The sequence below is a fragment of the Drosophila montana genome, unplaced genomic scaffold, assembly GCF_035044405.1.
Source record: "Drosophila montana isolate Dmon_TW-CO22-7 unplaced genomic scaffold, ASM3504440v1 contig_3848_1, whole genome shotgun sequence".
Taxonomy (NCBI): domain Eukaryota; kingdom Metazoa; phylum Arthropoda; class Insecta; order Diptera; family Drosophilidae; genus Drosophila; species Drosophila montana.
The window spans coordinates 1,933,742-1,955,896 of NW_026998720.1; the positions used below are offsets into that span (position 1 = coordinate 1,933,742).

Consider the following 22,155-nt stretch of genomic DNA (forward strand, 5'->3'; position numbering starts at 1 on the left):
GTTATTCTGACCAATCTTAGCATTTACGAGATCTACTCTTTCACATGTGAGCTAAACCTTATCCTCATCGAACTACTATATCATAATGGAAGAATCGGTCGCTTATTAAGTTTCTTATGGAATATTATTTTGTTTTGCAAAATATCTTGACCCAACCTCAGCAATTACGAGCTTTAAAATTCTCCTCAAATATATGCAAGATCGTAAGTCGTATGCCCACAAGGGTATTTAATCTTCGCCGTGCCAATAATAGTCGGTTTTTGTTCATTTTTTTGGGTTTTCTTTTTGTGGCAACAAATTGCGCGCAATTAGAAAACATGGAGCTGCAGCTGGGAAAAGTTAAAGTGCGCCAAGTCTGGGAGTCGCCACGTCTGGGATAGTTACACCGCAATTGTCAAGCTGTAAGTGAGCTGTTTACAGTTAAAGCGAGGGCCCGTTAAAGCTGGCACTCACACACACACTCACAGAAATCACATTTAGGGGCAGCCAAAAATAAAGCAGTTTGTTAAGGGAAAAACCAATGCCAGGGGTTGGGCAAACAGATTCAGTTAGTCCCAAAGTAAAGCTAAGGGATGTTGCCCCTGTCGCCGTTGCCCCTCCCTCTGTGTCGAGCGCACAGCCAACAGGAAACGTGCGACAAAAAAATAAATACAAAAAAAAAGAAGGCGCGAAGCAATCGATTTGTGGGCTGAGCCAGCCCACACACTCACACACACACACACGCATGAGAGCCACCCCCATTCATTAAAAACGCATTAGAAATGACATTAGGACAAATGTAGCCTCGGTGCGCCACTAAAATTACTTAAACAATAAATAAAACATAAACCTGGAATCAGAATTGGTTTGGCGGGTAATGGGAGTGGGAGTGGAAGTGGGAGGGGGGGTGTCTCTATTACTTACTGTGCTGATGATAGCTGGGATAGTAGCGTCGATGGTGTCCATTGCTTTCGAGCGCATAGAAGGCGCTCATGTCGCTGGTATCCAGTCCGAGGCCGGCGCCGCCAGCACCGCCGCCCAAAGCGGCACCAACGCTGCTGCCCGCCGATGAGGCGCCGCTGGACAGGCTGTGATGGCTATGGGCCAGGCTGCTGCCGGCGCTGCCCAGGCCATTTGTTTGGGGCGAACCGCCGCCGCCACCGCCGCCGCCGCCGCCTAAGCGCGGACTGTCGTACCAGCTGCGAGCGGCAGCCTCCGCTGTTGAGGTCATATCCATTTCGAGTATAATTTTGAATGTTTTTTACGTAGTACGTGGGGCGCGCAAAATTCTACAGAGAATCAAGATCTCTGTGCTCCTGCTCCTGCTTCTGCTGCTGCTGCTTCTGCTTCTGCTTTGCACTCTCTTGCTCTTAAGCTCGAAAGTGTTGAATAATTGCCGTTATTTATATTTATTATTTGACGCTTCTCAACACATGTTTATGCGCGCGTTTTGCAACACTGCGTGGGCTGTAAATGAGGTTAAATAAGAACTTCTTGAAAACTTATTTTCGATTGTCTTCGACTCGCAAGTGATATGATTTTCAACGGTAGCTCTTGCGTGCCTTATCAGCTTCACACCTTTTGCTTATCAGCCTCAATCAATTTTATATTTGGTTTCTAATTTCTTTTTATAGCCAGCCAGTACAGTTGGCAATCAGCTCTGGCCAGTTGATTTACAATTGCGAGGTAGCCACAACAATAACTGGGTGTATATATAGTATATATATATATACAGTCCAGGTCCAACAGAGCCTGATTAGAATTTGATGACCACATGCGTAGCCAAAGTGTGGGAAACGGGGTATTGCATTTCGTACACACTTGATGGATGGAACAATGAAACAGAAGGCAGACACAGTATTTTGCAGCAGTCCTCCCGGGGGATCTAATAAACATGTCGCATTCTGAGGAGGCACAAACAATTTTTGGACCATTGTTCTGCATTGTTTTCTCGGTGTTTAGAGTGCAACTCGTCTAATAAACCCAAAACAATGTCAAATCATGTCAATTGTATGCCCAACGCTGTGTGAATTTCAATGCCTGGTATGCTGCTCAAGCAAAATAGGTAAGCAAATAGCAAAAGATGAAAAATAGCAAACATTTGTCAGCTATTTAGCCTTTTTTCAAGCAATATCAATTTGGGGAGAGATCGAAGAATAAAGCCTGGCTGTCATTTATATGTTAATTATTATAATAGTTATATTAAAGAATTTTATTTACTTGTTTGTTGGGCAGGAAATCTAAGCAAACAAAGAAACTAAAAAACGCTTATTTGCATCAATTTTAATTAGTATTAAGAACTTTTATATAGATATGGAACGATCTGACTTGACATACATGTATATATCACAAATTATAAAAAAAGCTGACAAAGCTATTTCTTTTTGAAACTTTTAATTCTCAATTCCAATGGCAAGTATGTTGATCAGGCAGTAAAAATACCAACCAAAATTCGTGCAATTAATAGTTGCTATAAATTTGGTAACAACTTGTATCATGAAATTTACTACTTATTTCAGCAATTTCATTTCGACAGAAGATAAGAACTGTCTCATATTTATAACAGTTATTTCTTTCTTGAATTTTTAAGTTAAGAATTATTTAGTTTTCTAAGAATTTGTTCAAATGCTGTCAGTTAAGAAGTCAACTCCCTTAAACAATAGAACTTTTGTGCGTACAAAATTGATGCGCTGCATACCTAGCCTAAGACTGTCTGCCTTGCAGGCAGGCAAGCTGCAATTGTAAATGCCTTTTGCCTGGCTCCGGCGCTAGAGCCCACAACAGTATTCCGAGAGCGACAACTTGTTGTGTGGGCGTTCGGCACCGACGGCAACTAAACTGGTGAGCGCACTTGGCTGAAGCGGGGAAAGGTGTGCTGCAATAGCTTCACCTGGCCGGCAATTAGCGCTAAACATGCGGTCTATATCCTACGCTCGACTAGGCCCAATTAGATGAGTTTTGGGGCCTGGGGGTTGCTATCTGTCGCATCATTGAGTCCACAAAGCAGCATATATCAATATGCTAGCTATCTATTGACGCGTTTGCTTAGACAGGTAGCTGGACACAAAAGTATATATATTGAGATATACAATTTTTGAAAAATTCTTATCTGGCATTCTATGTACATATGTGCCCTATGATATCTGCTGGTTGTATCTAGCTGTGTATGTCTGTTCAGTTCTTGCCAGATTTTTATCAATAATTTTGACTACTTTTTGTTTGTATTTGATGTGGCTGTTGTGACTTTTATAGTTGTTATTGTTGTTTGTTTTAGCTTCAACCAAAAATTATTAATAATAAAAAGACAGCAGAACTTGTTGTTGTCTCAAGACCTGTCCAGGTTGTTGTGGCTTGCTGTTGTTGTTGTTTCTTGTTGTTGGGCCTCAGATGCCTATCGCACAATTGACAATTGCGCTACAAACAACCAGGCAACTGATGATAAGGCAACATAAATTTCTTCTATGAACACTGCGCACTGTTTTCAGTTTTTGATTTCGATTGTTTAAGGTTTCACTGTAAAATTGCTGGGCACCCAAAACTCAATCAATTTATCAGAGGCACAGATAGCTGCACTCGACGACATTGTTGTTGCTGTTGTTGTTGTTGTTTTTGTTGTTTTTTGGGGAAAACACTTTTCATTAAAATGTTAGAATTGATAGCAATAAATTGATAAGCAAACTGTCAAATATTTTGGGTTTCTTTTTTAATGTTTTGTAAGTTTATATTCTTATGTATCTATAATAATAATGCTGATTGTGGCACTGAGGCTGATAAGAACTTGTGTTGCAGCTGCGTTAAAATCACATCCGTTGCAAGCTTACTTGCGTTTTGGTTGAACACTTGTCATTTAACTGTATTCTTTTATAAAAATAATATTTGCATAATTTTCTTACATTTTGCACACATTTGTTAGTCACACATTTGTTTTGTTTATGTTTTCTTCTGGTTTGTTTTGTTTGATTCAGCACTAATTTGTTGTTAGGTAAATTTTTGCGCGCTTTTGCCGACGCGATTTTTGTAGCTGGGCTTGTCGCTTGCCGCTGTTTATTAATGTAGAATTGTTGATGTTGTTGTTGTTGTTAGAGCGCAGTTGCTGTTTATTACTGTTGCAAACGCGACGCGCACCGTATACGTAATACGTAGTGTGTGAGCACACGAAAACGATAAACGAAACGAGCGAACGGGCGAACGAGGCACGAGCAAACACTTCAACGGCCGCAGACCAACTGAACCACGAGCGCAAAACAGGAAAGCCAGCGACAGAGACACGCGCTGCGTATGTGTGTGTGCGTGTGCGTGTGTGCGCGCGTGTGTGTGTGAAACTCGTCTGACGAGGGCCGGGCTTTGGCATTTGGCACATACAAGATGGTCGCAGCTGCAAGCGGCCAGGCCAGGCAACAAAGCGAGACGGCACTACTGTCAATGGCAATATGCTTGTCACTGTTTGGCTTGCATGCGGGGCGTGTTTTTTGTTTGTTATGCACGCGGGCAGGTAAACCGGTTTGCGTTTCGTTTCGCTTGGCTCTGGTTCCTGTTAATGTTGTTGTTGTTGCTGTTGTTATTGCAGTTGCATGTTTGTTTGTTTGTGTAGGGTATGATGTTGCTGTTGTTGCCGTCGCTGCTGCTGCTGAGGCTCGTCATGCTCGAGTGCATCGTTCAATAATCTCTCTGTGGCACGCCTCTCTGCGCTCTGCACTTGGCACGGTGCTTCAACGTCGACTCGCTCATGCGCCAGGTGAGGCTTTGGCTTTGGCTTTGCTTGTCTGTCGACTCTCTCTCAGCCAATGCCTCTCACTCTGTTTGTGCCACAGCGTTTCGGCCACTGATTTCTGCCTGCTGCCTGCTGCCTTTGCCTTTGCCTTTTACCATTGCCATTGCCTGGCTGTCAAACAGTGACAACAATCATCGATCGTTCCGTTTGTGATTATGTGGTTTATTTATGGGCTTTAACATGTGTGCAGATTTGTCTGCCGATTTTGAGTTATGCATGTGAGACGCACAGTCTGTCTGAGTGTAGGTGTGCGTGTGTCTCCGTGTGTGTGTGTGTGTGTGTGTGTGTTGGTGTGTATGTATGTGTGCTGTTTAGCGCACATAAAACTAAATTTGCATAAATTAGCAGCTGGAAATTAAGCTAAATACACAATTATGCCCATGTTTATGAATATAACTGTGCACACACACACACACACACACGCTCATACACTTAAGTATGTAAAATAGCTAATAAGCATACGATTTGGCCTCCACAGCCACAGCTTTTGTTTCTTTTTTTTTCTTCTTATTTTTCTCAGGCAGCAGCATCTTTGGCTGCCACACAAACTATCTAGATACAAATTATTAATATCGAGCTCATATTTTTTGTGGTTGAACAACTTGGCAAGTTGGCTGCCGTCTTCAACTTTTCGAGTCTGAGTCTTTGTGTAGTTTGTGTTGCCTCTGTACAGCTGCTGCGCATAAACAGCAAACACACACACACACACACACACACACACACACACACACAAACACACACACACACACAGACAAACAGAGGGAGATATATATGCGGTTGTACATAGGAAGCGCCGCTACGTGAGCTGCCTTTTTCGGGGTTCCCGCATTGATTTTCGCTTTAAAAAGTTTTTCATTTTTTGCGCTCGAAACTTTTTGGCAAAAGGGTTAAATGCTGCGATTGTTGTTCCTGCTGTTGTTGTGGTTGTTGTTGCTTGCCTGCACCTGAAATTGAGCGCAAAAGTAGCGCAAAGTCTTTTGCAAGTGGCTGGGCAGGATGCTCTGCCGCAGCTGGACCAACTTTCCCAGGGCAGGGCCCCGCCAAACATATTTTGAAACATTGCATTCTCATTTCATAAGTTCATGCAACTGAGATAGAAATCTGAGTAGCTCACTTTAGCTTTATGGCTTTAAACAGCTGAAATTGTGCCACGGCTGCCCCAAAGCAGCAGTCAGAGAGATTGCAATATGCCGCTAATACTACGAGATACATGTTTAGAGAACCACAAACACACATGTCACATTGTAACACATACTTATTTTTTGGTTAAACTTGATCTGAGATCGGACAACAACAAGATACATATGTATATTTATATGCTCAACATAACCTGAGCATGGGAAAAAGCCAAAGCAAAACTAGCTTGGATCATTTGTAGGGCATAATCGAAGAAAGACGTTATTAATGCAAATGGGTGAACAAACGAAACTAACCAATAGAAATAAACACTTAAAGATAAACCATATAAGGTCTATCTTTAGGTTGACTTCTCAGGCAACAACAATTAGCAATAGCTGTGGATAATCAATATATTTGGCAATTTGATAAGATTAGATACTAGGTGACTATATTAAATGCCAAGGTTGATATCAATATCATCTAAAAGAAGTAAGTGTCTGACGCAAAGATTATTAACTGAAATCTGACAAAACGGAAATACCAGAAAATTCAACATGGGCTTCTTTTCGAAATCTACAAAAATACAAAAATACAAACTTTAATTACGTACACAAAATTTTTTTTCCAAAGAGTTTAGACTACATAAGGGCAATAAGATAATACAGGCTATAATGGCTATTACAGGCTATAATATGTCTGACGCAAAGATTATTAACTGAAGTCTGACAAAACGGAAATACCAGAAAATTCAACATGGGCTTCTTTTCGAAATCTACAAAAATACAAACTTTAATTACGTACACAAAATTTTTTTTCCAAAGAGTTTAGACTACTTAAGGGCAATAAGATAATACAGGCTATAATAAATTTAACAGTCTAAAAAGATTCGTTTAAAGCATATTGCATTTTTAAAAGAACTGTGCAGCGAAATAATATATTTTGAAATAATGTAAAGTAAGAGATCAGTCTAATTTAAAAAACATTTAAAACTAGTAAGACTGCTCTAGTTGGGGGTTGTCGACTGGGGGATACCCTGAGCCTTCTTGATGGCTGTATCTATTAAATGAAAGATACTTGATCTGTAGATACTATTGACTCTAGCTCCTCAAACTAAGAGATTCGCTCAAAAAACAGGATTTCGATATCGATTTCTAGCGATTGCTTGGAAACGGGGCAACTTATCGATTATCAGAAACAAACTCGTACTGTGCGGGCACCTTCAAGTCTCTAGCTTTTACAGGCTCTGAGATCCTTGCGTTCTTACATACGGACAGACGGAAAGACGGACATGGATAGATCAACTCGGCTTTTGATGCTGATCAAGAATATATATGCTATATAGGGGTCGGAAATGCTTCATTCTACCTGAATGGGTTCAGGGTATAAAATTGTTGCTTTGATTAAAGTTGATTTTAATATTTTACTTAATGTGAATGTGAATTAATACAACAATTTTAATAGCGATTTACTACGCATTCACTTGCTTTGCAGTGTGAGATGAAAGGATTGTTAATTTCAATTAAATATATTCAAATGTTTATTAAATATATAAACTGGAATTTCTACAGAGCCCAGAACAATAATCATATTTTAGCTTGTTTCAAATTGTTTGAACTTAATTGTTTTTTATTGTTTGGGAAACTTGTTTGCATTCAGCAGATTTTAGATAGCCTAGCATTCACTTAGTCTAGTATGAAGCTTAGTAACTGGATTTGAACCGATCTCAACTCGAATTTCTATTATTCAACTTAACGGTTCTTTAGCATGTTACTTTTTTCCTCACATTTTCTCCGACTTTCTTTTGATATGCTCGCAGTCTACGCAGAAATCATCAAGCATATAAATAGCTCGACCTGTACAGGTCTGGCACCCACACACACAAACACACACACGCACACACGCATGGTGGAAAAGTACTTCTAATGCATATTTTTCCAGCACGTGCGCAGCTTTTCCGGCTGCGTTCGCGTCGCAATGTCCATGTCCAAAACTCGGCGTCGTCGACAGAGCGGAGCAAAGCAGAGACAAGGCCAGCCCCCCCCAATAGAGTAAGCCATGTGCAGCGCAGCGTATGGAGTTGCCCCCTACTATAAGCCTCCCCATCCACACCCCCCACAGCAGAGACCCCTCGCTTAGATCTAAGTATTCCTGCATTGAATTGAAGCCGACGCACGTTGCGTGTAATTTTGATTTTAATCGCATAAAAATGTTTTGTTTATATGTATAATTTAGTTTTAGCAATTTATGTTAACCTTTTGTTACCATTTTTAATTTGTTATTGTTGTCGTCGTCGTCGTTGTTGCTGTTGTTGCTGCTGTAGCTCATAAGCAGCAACAATTAAATGCGCCATAAAATTGGTTTAAATACGCGCTCGCTATTTAAATGTATCTTTGAGTGTGTGTGTGTGTGTGTGTGTAGCTGTGTATGGATAGATACATATAGTATAAATGTGCGCTACGCGACATATAGACAGTTATTATTATTGTGGCAGTTGTTGTTGTAATTGTTATAATCATTGCCATGCGATAGAAATCAGCGACATTTTTACAGCATTTAAACAAAGCATAAATTCTGATTTAGCTTCAAAACTGTCGCAGCTTCTGCCTGACTCTGTGTGTGTGTGAGTGTGTATCTGTGTGCTTGTGCATCTGTTTGCATGCAATATGCTGCTCGAATATAATCATAAAAATTGTGCGGCAGATTATAAATAAAATCAACAAAATAAAATGCTATTTAAATTGCCACTTGTAATTGCAAAATCCCTCTTTGCACCCCGCCCAGCCCCTGAAACCAAACAGCGTTCCACATATTATTGAGGCCATAAATATGCATGCCGCGTTCTATGTACGATCCACACACACACACACACACACACTCACACTCAACTAAGCTAACTTTTTATGAATGGTTTTTAACATTAAGATAAACAGATATAGCCAAAAAGCTTACATATGATACGCTGGAATGTGTTTGATAAAATAGTTTTCTATAGAAAAGATAGCGAATCTTAATGATAATTACATGGCTAGACGAAAGTTAATTGTTTGTCTTTTACTTTTCAAGAGCTGTTCTTTCCATATTGTTGTTAATATTGTTGTTATTGGTTATTTCACATTTTCCATTTATTGTCGTACAAATGCATTTGTAAAGAGATGAAAAGGGACTCCAACGAAATATATAGCGTCTAGGAACCTTACTAAGGATAAGGTCAATTGTTATACATCATAAAAAAATATTGTTAGAATTGTTTTGAAATTATTTTACAATTTTCTGTTGCAATAATTGTTGTTAAAAACCTTTCTTATTATTTGATATCTTAATCGAATCGGTTCTTAATTGAAGCCGCTAAAATCGAGGGCCAGAGAGGCCTAATGACAACGTCAAATTGAAATATATAGCTGTGCTTTCTATTTCCGTTTCTTTTCGAATATTCGCGAATTGAATGAACTTGGGGAAATTAAATTAGGTTAACTGTTTCTGAATAGGCGCCTCTTTAATCTTATCTTCCGGTGCTCAAGGCTGTTTCAACGTACTTGAACTTTTTTTGAGAGATATAAGTATATCTTTTCTTAATCATATCAATTAGCTGGTGCGATGTAGCCATCGCTGTCAGTACATCCGTTTGTCAATAACTGTCAGGCTGTCTGTTCTTATGCCAATTAATTCGCTCAGCTATATAGATATCTTTATTTTATTTCAGTTAGATGGCGTATCATTGTTAGGAGTTACATTTCATTGTCAAATAGTCAGCAGAACTAAAATGAAACATAAGAAGAAGGATGAGTTACCAAGGATTGGAAGGATAGCCAAAGTGAGTTATGATAATATATGATATAATATATAAAATATAATATATAATACATATAATCAGTGTGTGCTGCTCTCCAGGATAAACTCTTTTGCGTTAAAGTTAAAAAAAAACGCTAAGTTCGATTCAGGTTTAGGTTTGGATTTTTCGTATCCAATTAATTCGATTCAAGCTTCGGTTTGTGGTAAATAAATAAATGATAAATATTTATAGCTATTAAATAAGTTCTTCATTTAACTTGAAGCCAATCGTCAATTGGCTCAAAGGAAACCATCAATAGTCACGTGCATCACCCTTGGCAATAATCGGCAAACATTTTGCTAAACTTTGCTGTTGATTTTCTGTGTATATATAATTTAATAACTATAACAACAACAACAATTGCAATAGACGCCGGGGCAGTTCATATGTCATGTGCCAGTTTTGCAACTGCAGTGCAGCCAGCGCCCTACCTACAGCCCCGTACCGCCCACTGCCGCCAAGCTAGTCCACTTGGCCACGCTCTAATTTCATAATAAACTGGCTGGCAGCCATTGCAACAACAGGAACAACAAGGCGCATGCATGGCGGCCAACCTGCAACGAGAGGCAATTCAAATTGACTGGGGCGCCTACCCAAACCGCAATGGGTGTAAATTTCATGCAGCGGCATAGCAGAGCCTGGCGGCACATCCTGTGCAGCTCGTAAGCACCTCATGCGCCAGGCTATAAATGTAAATTGCCTAAATGTGCAAAAGCTCGAGCATAGACCATACGTTGCCCGCACACTGACACTGGTCGTGGGGGGTGGATGGGTTAGTGGGTAGGGGGGCGGGAGCGGGAGCGGGATTGCAGCAGAAGAGGTGGGAAGTTGGGGCTGTGAGGCCCGTAAATGAAATCAGTTGGTGCGCGAATCCTGCATGGGTCAATTATGCAAATGTCCGAGCGGCTCGTTCTCGACCTCGTCTGGGCGCGCACACACACATGCATGCAAATGCACATGCACATGCACATGGACATGCCCATGGACGTGGACGTGGACATGGACATACCATGTCCTGGGTAGGACATGGACACATGTGCGGCATGGCGAAAGTGATTTGTTGTTTGGCAGCGCAAATCTGTTTTCATATTAAGTATTTTAGCGCAAATTAAGTTGAAAATGGCAGCCGAAACAAGCGATCCAGACATTTTTAATGGTCTAGGCCTTTGGGCCCACAACTACCAACTGCTCAACAATGTCCAAATGCCCACAACTTTCACTACCCGCCCGCAGTGCTTTCCATTTCGCAGCAGCAGCAGCAGCCGCCGCATTAGCAGCCAAACAAATGCCCGGGCACGTATGCAAAGCATGACGAACAGGATGGCAAAATAGACGATGGTAACGGAGGGGGACGGTTTGTGACTGAGGGGGGAAAGCAGACGCAGTGCAGCCTGGTTTCAAATGCGACCTTTTGGTATATACATATGTATATATGTATATATACATACATATATACTTACGAGCATCAGGGGCGGATTAGAAGCTTGCCTTTTCAGCATCGATCTTAAATATGAAAATATAGAGCTTGGTGTGCCTATTCAAAAAAAAATTAAACTGAATAAAATAAATTAATTTATAGAACTTTAAGAGCTTACAATAGTTTAGTTTACAGATTCCAAATGAAAATCATCTCACAAAGTCGAATAAATAAAAAGCTGAATCTTGTACACAAACTTGTACAGAATATTAAGCTTTAGCTCAAATGTTGCCTATTTATTATATAAATAATATCGAGCATGTATCTATTTTAAAAATCGTCTGGATCTATCATCAGCAGACTTTATTATCGACTCTAGAGTTTCCTTGTTTCCTTAACGAAGCTCTAACTTGTCGAGAATTACCAAAAATAGATAGATAGATTCATTTCAAGAAGAGATTTTTGTGCCATATTCTCTTTCTTATGCTTATGCTTAAAATGTCTTTAAGTAAGCGCTGAAGAAAAGCTATGCTAAAAGCTTAATACCACACGACTTAATAATAAATCGTATAAGTTATTAATTGCTTAATTTAATTTTCTGGTAAGAACTATCTTTAGATTTATAAAATATTTTGTTATATGAATTTACAGATACCTTTAATGCAGCATTAAATCCTGACCATGTATATACCCAAGTGCTTGCTCGCTGCTCCACTCCGTCCCTGGTTGGGTCTAGGGTCTAGGGTCTAGAGTCTAGAACAACGTCCATTGTTTGCGCAATGTCTGCGCGAAGTTTTGCCAATTCATGAGGCGTTGCCCGTTAGTCTCTGCCCTGCCGTTAGTTCTGCTCCAGCACAATACGCTTGGCAAATAGCGGACAGCCTGCCAGCCATATATGCATGCGAGTTTTCCGCTTTTCCGGCTGGTAAACGTAACGAACTACGTGCAGGCAGGCACACATACGTGGCGCGACCAGCAGACGGACGCACAGACAGGCAGACGCGGCAGCCGTCCCAGCTGGGCCTGGACTGTGGCTGTGGTTACTTCCGCTCCTGCTCCTGCCACTCCTGCTGAAAGCTTGGCTAAGCACCTGAGCAAACTTATTGTTGGACTGCGCATTGTTTGCCAGTCGCCGACGCCGTCGCCGACACCGTCGCCGGTAGCTCGAAATGAAACCAAAACCGAATACGTCAAGGTTAACGTGAGTGTGGCGTGCCCCACACCCATCGCCCTCTCTCGGTCTACACCTTTGGCGACTAAATAACGAGGTGTCTGCCAGGATAATTTTACGATTTCCTTGCTATGCAATGCGAACAAAGCATTTGAGCCCCCTTTTGCTTGGAACTGGAACCGCTGCCCATTAAGCAATCTGGCCCTGGCCCAGTGTGACAATCCGTTCAACACCTACATGACTGCAGCTGAGATGCGACGCAATCTTCAAAACTAAAAATACAAAAATAAATATATAACAAGGGAAGAGTAGAATGAAGCAGGCAGATGAGGCACATTCATGCGCATAATGCGAATCTCTTTGCAAATTACTTTAAACAACAACAAAATCTCAACTGATGGTCGAGGAGTTGCTGTTAAAAGGCCGCCGAGAGAGATGAGACGCGAGCGATAAACGTGAGCGATAGACGATAAGCGATAAGCGCTTACGCATTTCTGAGTGCGAAAGACGCGATTCGTATGCCCAGCCAAGGGCGAGGGGTAGCCGGGTAGTTGGCAACGGGGCCATATGTGCTAGAGCATGCCGCAGCGACAACAAAAACAACTTAAATGTATTTTTTTTTCATTTTTTTGAGAGAGTTTTGCGATTACGCTGATCAGATAGGCGATCGTGTGCGACGGGGCGTGCGGCGAAGGGAATGCCAAACCGAAAAGGGAACTGAGAGCTGCGAACTCGGGCACTGGGAACGGGAACGGGAACTGAAACAGGGTTTGTCGTAATTTGATGTCATATTGTGTCACACAAACACAAGCACTCACACACATACACACAGACACACAGACAACAGTGTGCGATATGAGTGAGAGATAGCGAGATCCTAGCTAGCCGCGCTGTGTCAACTGCGATTTACCTGCCACAAGCGGCAACTACACAGGATCTAGGATATGGTATATAAGATCTAACTACCGTTTAGATATTGGCGCTATCTTTGAGACTGTGTGTTGTAGGCGTCTTTGAGACGATCTGCCACTCGAATGTTATGTTCATCTGGGCATTGGTTACATTCAATGTTGTCTTGAGTCCAATTTCAGTTTGGCTTTGCTTGCATATATCTGTGGCTGGGGCCAAGCACGCGTTTCTTTCATTGCTTTTGGACGGCGGCGCTACTTTAATGGATACTCTTGTTGTTGTTGTTGTGGGTTTAGCTCGGATCGTTTACGAGCTCTGCAGTTGACTCGGGCTTTTATGATAGTCGTTGCGCTGCGCATACAAATGATTTGATTTTGATGTGATTTTTTGGATGCGTGTGCTCCGCTTTGGCCATGATTTGAGTTACTTCATTTGTCACTTGGCCATTTAATGCGTTTTCCTGGGAATTCCAGACAGCGACCGCAGCAGCCGACATCGCGTCGGCTATTGACTTTGATTTTTATGACGCAGCCAGCTCCTGACGAGGCCATCGCCTAATTTCACTCGCCCGCTTAGCACTTTCTTTAACCGTTTTGATTTCGCTGCAGATTGTAAGTGGAGTTGTCTTCTTTTTGTGTTCGACCTGTTAATGAGTTCATTTTACATGGTCCACATTTGGCCATTGGCTATTGGACGTTCTAATTTGGTTCGATTTGTATCTGAGCTGAGCGCTGTTTAAGTGCCTTTTAGCTGTGATTAGTTTTAATGACTAGTTTTTCGTTTACTGCTACTATTGAGGTTTATGTTTTGGTGACCGATAACGCAATAGAGCGTAATAAATTGGCTTTTACCGCGGCCAAAAACTAGAATGCAACACTCGACGCTGTCATTTAAATTAAATTGCTTTTGTAATGAGAATCAACAGTAAACAAACGCAAAACACAAACAAACGCGGACAAACATTTGTTAGCCACATTGATAAATGTCGGCCAAAAGCCGTTGGCACCTAATAAGCCAGTTTTTGACAGCACTGCAACTTGTTTCAATGAAGCAATTAACGCGCTGCGCTCACCAACAAACACAACAACAAAAGCCACAACAGCACAACATCAGCAACAGCCAGAAGCGAGCAGAAAAAAGCTGTGAAAATTGCCAGCAAATGAATTGAACCAAACATTTTGCGGAAGGACATGAAAAAGTAAACATAACACAATTTACATGAGTGTGAGCGTATATATGTGTGTGTGTGTGCGCCTAAAAGGCTGCAGCTGTCGACGTTTGGCCCGCATAAAGCAGACGCAGCGCTTATCAGAGATGCAAATAGCAAAAAGTGCGACAAACACAGCGTGCTCATGTTTATGTGTGTATGTATGTGTGTGTGCGTCGGCTGCTTTAGGGCAGCTAATGGAGACAAAAGATGTCACACACACACACAGCAAGCCAATGCAAATATTTTTGACGTTCACTGAACTTTGCATAGAAAATTATGCAAGCCGCCGTCTCTCTCTCTTTCTCATTCGCCTCGCTCTTGCGCTCTCTCTGTGCTGTGCCTGTGTGTGTACGAGTGTGTGACAGCTGTGTGACCAAAATTATAGCAGAAAACTGCAGCAAACAATAAAAGCGAAACGAGCCACAGCCAAGACAAAGTTTTCTGGCTGCTGTCGCTGCTGCTGCTGTGGCTAAATGTACCATTTTTAATTTCTTGCCGTCGACAACAACGAACATCTGCAACGCCGTTTCAGCATAGATGTTCGGCACATTGCGCATGCCCGCGGCCAATGAGAGCGCGTCTGGCAAACGCCGCCCAAATCAAAAATGGCGAGTTTAAAACAGAGAGCACATGCCGCACAGCTAGAGCTGTCTCGCTTTAGCGCACGCGTACGCAGGCAGCCAAGCCCAAGCTGGCCGTTTGGCAAGCAGTCCATGTCAAGCAGTGCAAACGGATTTGTTTGGCTGCTGCGACAAGCGTTTTGCTTATTTTTGCCGGTCATCTCGGCCAGCTCATCATCGAAATCCAACGGCTGTTGTTGTTGTTGTTATTGTTGTTGTTGCTGTTGCTGCTGCTGCAATCCTTTTGCTATTTGATTTCAATTTCAATTGTGGCGCATCCTTTGACGTCGCCATTTTGTTTGTTATCAACAACGAAAGCTGTCGCTTTTGTTTTCCATGATAATTGCATTTGTATGTGTATTGACGTTGCCGCTCTCTGCCTCCCCGCACTCTCTCTCTCTCTTCCTTTGACATTTATCAATTTTTGCTGATTTCTTGTTTGCTTTTCTTTTTGCCAGATTTTTGCTCGTTGCTTTCGGTGCAAGCTTTTGCCCGACAAAGCGTGCAGCGCATGCAGATTAACTTTTCACCTGTGCACGGGTTGAAGGTGATTCAAAAATTGCTGATTGGGTGTGGAAGGGGAGAGGGAGCGGGTCTCTCAGCAATCAGCCAGAGTTGTCATTGTCGCATCCAATTGTGTGGGTGCTGCCGTTGTTGTTGTTCTTGTTGCTCGTTTTGATTGAATTGCTGTTTGTTTTAAGCCGCCGCTGTGGCTTTTTATTATTGCTCATTCGCAGTCAACAGAAAAAAACAATGGCAACATTTTAATGAAAATTGCCGCTTGACTTCATTTGAACAGTTGGGCATTCTCTCGCTCTTACTCTGCCAACGCATTTTGGCCATTTTCATAATAATTGCGCTTAAATTTGCAACAATTGTTCATGCCACAAATGCCACAGAAAGTGGCCGGGCGGCGATTTTGGCGCCAGATTAGAGACCACCCACCCACACAAACCAGATATGATACCAGCCAGCAACCACCGATTGCAACCCCCAAACAAACAGCCCATCGACTGACGACAAATCCAGCACCAGCAGCAGCCACAATCCCAGTCTCATATCGTTGATCGCATCGTTCTATTAAATTACCAAAAGCTGTCGCTCGTTCAAATGGGCAAAACCCGAAAAAAGGCAACCTCGACGTGTGCAACACAAGTTGCAGGCTTCAATTGCTGTTGGGGGGATGGCGGTGTTGCTGCTGGTGATTGCCAGCTGGGATTGCCTGGTCACAATTGAGATAAGATTGCCCCTGCTGAGATACAAGATATGTCATGTATCGCACGTTTGCCTCAAATGTGCTTGGCAGGAGCTACACGGGGGTGGTGGCATATCGAAATGCATCAAAACCAAATTACATCAAATTCAAAGTCTCTCAACGTCGTCGACGGCAGCTAAATAATTACGACAGCCACAGCATCAGATCGAAGATAGAACAGGCATAGAATATACACACAAACAAGCTAAATAAATGAGTGTGTACACACACACGCACACACACACACGCGCGAGCTCACACCTAATGCATTCGGCGTGCATAATAGAAATTTGCATGCGCAATTATTTGAACAAACCGCAGCAATTATACGCCAGCAACACGACGCACAGCAGCAACAGCAACGGCAACGGCAGCAGCAATCGCCAGACAAGCTAATTAGAAAAGAAGAAGCATCGGTTGAGGTCCTGGCAGTGTTGCCCCGTGCTACCCGCTGCCACTTCTTACCAGCCGCAACGAATCGATTTTTGTATTTTATTGCGCGTGCAACGCTGCTGCTGCTGCTGTTGCTGTTGCTGCCAGCAATTTGTGCCTCGTTAAGGGTTAGTGCAACGCCAACATCGCCCCACAATGTTTTGATTTGTTGTGACACTTACTGGCTGGGAACGTGGCCCGAAATGTTGTTATGCAAAAATTAGGCGCATAATTTTATTGCAATTTTTATGATGCTGGGAAACTTGGCCCGGCTGATGGCTATTTAATTGGCTCATGGGCAACTGAACTGTGAGAAAGTTACGCGTGCCCGTTGCGGCATCTAATTAAAATTATGGCCATTTCAGGACAGCTTCCCACAAATATGTGGCATGCATTTCTTCTTCTTATTCTACTTGCCTGCCTTCAATTATGTTGATTTCACTTGAAAATCCTTTCTGCAGCAATTTGAGAATCCCTTTCTCAGCACAATAAAAGAAGAAACCTCTACACCTGACATAGCCCAAAAAAAAGATGTTGGATAAAAGGTTGATGAAATGCGTTTCATGTTTGGCAACAGCAACGGCAACAACAACAACACAAACAACAATAACAACAGCAACAACAATCGCTGATTTCAGGCACTTAAACAACATCAACAAACAACAACAACAATGCGCACGACTGCGTTCTTTTCCCTTTGCCATAACAATGCGTGGAATATTATGAAAATTGCGTTGAAAAACTGTCACATCATCGTCCGATTTGTGGCACTCTTTGTCGTCCTGCCGCTCGCATTGCATTTGCTTTGAAGCTGCACATCCTTTTGTCTGGATGCATTAGAAAAAGAAAAAACAGCACCGAATTCTAGGGGAGCATAGAATTACACAAATGGGCACGACAAAAAATTGGTCCATTTAGAGATGACTGCGTGACATCGTTGATATAAACGTGAAATGTATCCATCACGAAATTTTCCAAAAGTACAAAGGATTAGAGTACTCTGGAGAATGGCCGACTGGCATATATTTTGCACCCAGGTCTAGATACCTGTATCACTGCACTTTCTCATATCCATGTATATCTCCTCTCAGAACCGTAATCTATTCATTATTTTTTTATTAAAAGTTTATTTGTCTATGTGCTATCCATAGTGCATGTAAAGCAGGTCTGTAATCTCAAACGAACCAAACCGGATCAAAATTGGAAAATAAACTTATTTTGTAGCTTGAGCCGAGTCTTAAGCCAAATCTGATGGCCAAAAAACGCCGAAACGAAACACAAATCGAACCAGATATATTTTCTTTTAACTTTTAGATTCCAATTACCATAAATGTGTACCATGGATCTCAACCATTGCCCAGACTCGGGGATTGATATATTATTATATTACTGGTTCAGGAACTAGCAACAGATTTTTATTGGTCTTGCAGCCCAGTTGTTAATATCTTTGAGATCTGATGTCAAACTTCTTGTGAACCAGTTTTAATTATCAGATTGGGAACCGTTTTCGGTCCACTCTGAATTGTGACTTGAAACTGATTTTGAACATTATTTTTGAAAAGTTTCTAAGCTGTAAGGCTGACCAGCCTTCTTATGAAGGCATAACATATTTCAAATAGAGCCTCTGTCGTGCCTTAGTTCATTTGCCAGATTTCAGAAATCGTGTGCTCCTCTCTAATGCTGCGTGTCGCCTACCAAATGCTGCTGCAGCTCCCGCCTATACCTACTGTTATTGTTGTTGTTTGTTGTGCCCAAGCACTCGACATAGATTTCATTAGGGCGTTGCCTTTGTTGCCAAAAAAAAGAGTGGAACAAAAAACGAAAAGTAGGGGAAAATTATTGAAATGTCGCTGCGATGGCAGTCAACACTATGTTGCCTGCGAGCAGGTTGCACTTGAGCGACGCTTCGGGCGATTTCTACAATCAGAAAGCAGTTCGCTATTGTGCCCCGCTCCAGCCGCCCTGCCGCTTGCCACATAGATACATCTCTGAAAGCCATAAATTCTTCAAACAGAGCAGCGAGCTCCTAAACCACCACCGCTGCGGCCTCAACCTCAACCTCCGCCGCCGCCTCCGCCTCCGTTCAGTTATCCGCTTGGCAATACAACAAAAACAATAAAACGTGGCAGAACGGCAGTCGCCACCCGAAAAAAAAATAGCAGCAGCAACAACAACAGTGCCCCGCCCCCATGGCTAACCTGCCCACAAGTTGGAGGCCAAAGTTGCTGTTGCCGTTGCTATTGTTATTGTTGTTGCTGTTGTTGCTTCTTTTGCTTGCTTTTAGCTGCGAGCACACTGTACGCGCCATTTTCCGTGCGATTGCCAATGTTAAACGCAGCAGCAACCACACAGAGCCAACCACCCTCAGCAGCCCCACCCCTCCGTCGCCCGACCTTTGCGCTGGCGTGGGCGTACTTCGTCCTTGCTCCGTGGCTGGCTGCTGTTGTAGCTCCCTCTGGACCAGAAAAAGAAATGTTTCGCATAAAATGTTATCGCAAAGATTTACGACCCGACTTTTGCGCATCACACGCCCGCTGCTGCCAGTACCCCCCGACCAGTTCTACACTCAACCCACACAAATGCGCCCTGTTCAGCCCCCTCCCTCCACACCCCTAGAAGCGTAGTATTGCAGCCCTCTCGTCGCATCCAGCAACTTGTTTTATGATAATATACGAGCTTTCTCCGCTGAAATATAAATGTTGTGTGTATGAGCTGACTCGCTGTGTGCCCGTGTGTGTGTGTGTGCCTCCTTTGCGCCATTTTTGTTGCTGGCTGCCTTGTCATCCTTTCAGGAGGCATCACATGGCAACGCTATCTATTTATCTGCGCATTTGTACATATTTATTTTAATGTTGAGCAGCCACAACGGCAACAGCAGCAGCAGCAGCGGCAGTTGCTACAATTGCGTTAGCATCCACCTAAGAAGTAAATCTACAATAAAAATGGCTGGCTGTATCCATAAGATACATGCCACTGATTTTGGCAGCGCTTATCTCACAGCTAAAGCTGCGCCTAGCACACTTGATATGTTTAGCCTCGTCCTGCGAGTGGGCTATGCTGCTGCTGCCCCGTCCTCCCTGCTGCTGCTTCTTCATTGTGTGTGTGTGTGTGTGTGCGCCAAGAATCGTAAAATGAAGATTTTTCATGTGGATTGCTGAGGCGCATCCTTGTCGCTGTCATTGTTGTTCTTGCTGCCGACTTCTTGCCTAATGCCAAAAGCTGCTGCTGCTGCTCCTGCTGCTACTGCTACTGCTGTAGCTACTGCTGCTGCTGTCGTTTCCCCAACGGAAGTAATTTATGACTTTTCGTTTTGCAAATGTTTAAATCTAAACATAAATTTCCAAGCTGTATGTGCTAGCTCGCTTTCGCTTTGTATCTCTATCTCATGTGTATGTGTGTGTGTGTCTGAGTGTGTGTGTGAAACATATGAGCTGCGTTTATATTTATTTCGTTTTACGCTACTTTTATTTGCACTGATAAATTGTGCAATATATATGATAGCCATAAAAAGCCAGCTGAAATTGGCTTAAAGCGTACCAAAAATAAAATAAAAGAAACTTAAAGATACAATTTGAAGTCAAGCAGCACTCGCCATGACAAAACAATTTTGACTCGTGCCCACACACACGCACGCAAACACACACACACACAGACGAGGCGGTTACACACTTAATCAAATTATCTGATATATCAACTTTATTCGCGTCAAAACAAACACGCAGCTAAGCCGGCTACAAAAGCAACTGTTTCCAGGCAGCAGACAAATTAATGTTATTAAAAGCAAATATTGAAAAACTATATAAACTAGTTATGCAGCCCACACGGAGAGAGAGACAGAGAGAGGGACAAAGAGAGAGATAGAGAGAGAACGAGAGAGGCCTTGAAATTAATGAATTTCCAGCGATTATCCTTGCGACATCATCAGCGTCAATATCAATAAAAACAAAACACAATTTCAATTACTTATGCCAAATAAGTCGAAATGCTTAAATCAACAAAACTACATAGCCTAGCCACAACCCACACACACACACACACACACACACACATCGATAAGGTCGATTTGTGGGCAACGGGAAGGCTATCTGGCAGACAGTGGCTGCAGCCCAGACAAACTGATCAAATATGCTTAATTATAATTTGATTTGATTTATGATGCTCGTCGATTTCATGTGACATTTGTAATTATTCTTGTCGCGCCCGAAACTACCTCGGCTCACGATCAACGAAATCACAACAGCAACAAGCAACAAGCAGCAACAGCAACAACGGCAGCAACTCCAACAAGGAACAACATCATCATCATCAGCGACAATTGCTGTTGGGGGCCACATGATCAACGATGTCGTCGCTGACAACGACGAGGAGCAAGCGACAATCCTGAGCTGCATACGAAACTAGAAACACATACACCACACACACGTATAGGTGTGTGTGTGTGTGTGTGTGTGTGTGTGTGTATATAGATCTGTATATTTATAAAGAGGGAGTTGCGTACTCGTTTGTCTCGCTAATGTGCTTCACGATGATATTTATTTATTATGGGTAGATATATGGGCACAGTCTTGGACAAAAAATGAAGGTTGTATAGCTCTCGACTGCTATACGAAGCGATCAATTGGTTCTGGAAAGGCATTTGATGCTTAATAAAGCTATTAACTACAGGGCATTAACTGGCGTTGGAACTGGTTTGCAGCCTATAATAAATACATTATCTTTAAAGCTAAGCTTAATTCTTAATAATTTTATTAAAATACGAAAAAGACTACCTCTGTATTAATCGGAAGGTGTGCTTAAAAATATATCAACATTTAAGAGACCAATTATGATTTATTCAATTTTTTTTATTTACCTTTAGTGAATGTTTACGTTACTGGTAAAACTATATATTGTTTTTAAATGAAAAAATATATGGCTATGATAGTTGCACTTGAAAATATTTCCATTTTGAATTCTAATATAATAAAGTAAGAAAAATTTAATTTTGCAATTTTCTTTAAAAAACAAAATTACGAAATAAAGTGCAAGTCAAATAAATTTATCAAATATATTTTTATACATTGATAACGAAGCATATACATATATATATTTATGTATTCCATTTTCCTGACAAGCATTTATATTATATTTCAATCTATACTATTATACTTATAAGTTTTAATATTATATTTATATTTGTGCTATTATATTTATATAAAATCATATTTTTAGGCATAAAATGTATTTATATAACTCTATACATCTATTTATATACCACATATTTAGATTAAATTTATATTTAATTTATATCCGTGTTCAAGATTCGATTACCTTTATTTAAGATGAAATATGATTTTTTAAGAGCATTTAGAAATCGTGCCGAAACCTCTTCAAAATAAGAACCCATTTTTAATAAATTACCAATTTTCATGGCGTTGCTTGGGCTTGTTGACTGCTCATTATT

At 41.7% G+C, this 22,155-nt stretch overlaps 1 protein-coding gene across 2 annotated transcripts in view; it reads right to left on the minus strand.

Annotated features, from left to right (window-relative positions):
• The window catches only part of grn (grain), a 41,683-nt gene extending 37,493 nt beyond the window's left edge, over nucleotides 1–4,190 (minus strand). For both annotated transcript variants that reach the window (XM_064697108.1, XM_064697107.1), the window contains exons 1-2: nucleotides 3,873–4,190; nucleotides 904–1,446 (exon numbers count right to left, since the gene is read on the minus strand). In XM_064697108.1, the coding sequence (XP_064553178.1) occupies nucleotides 904–1,216 (313 nt within the window). In that variant the 5' untranslated portion in view covers nucleotides 1,217–1,446; nucleotides 3,873–4,190. The remainder of the gene's footprint in view (nucleotides 1–903; nucleotides 1,447–3,872) is intronic.
• Nucleotides 4,191–22,155: the final 17,965 nt, after the last annotated feature.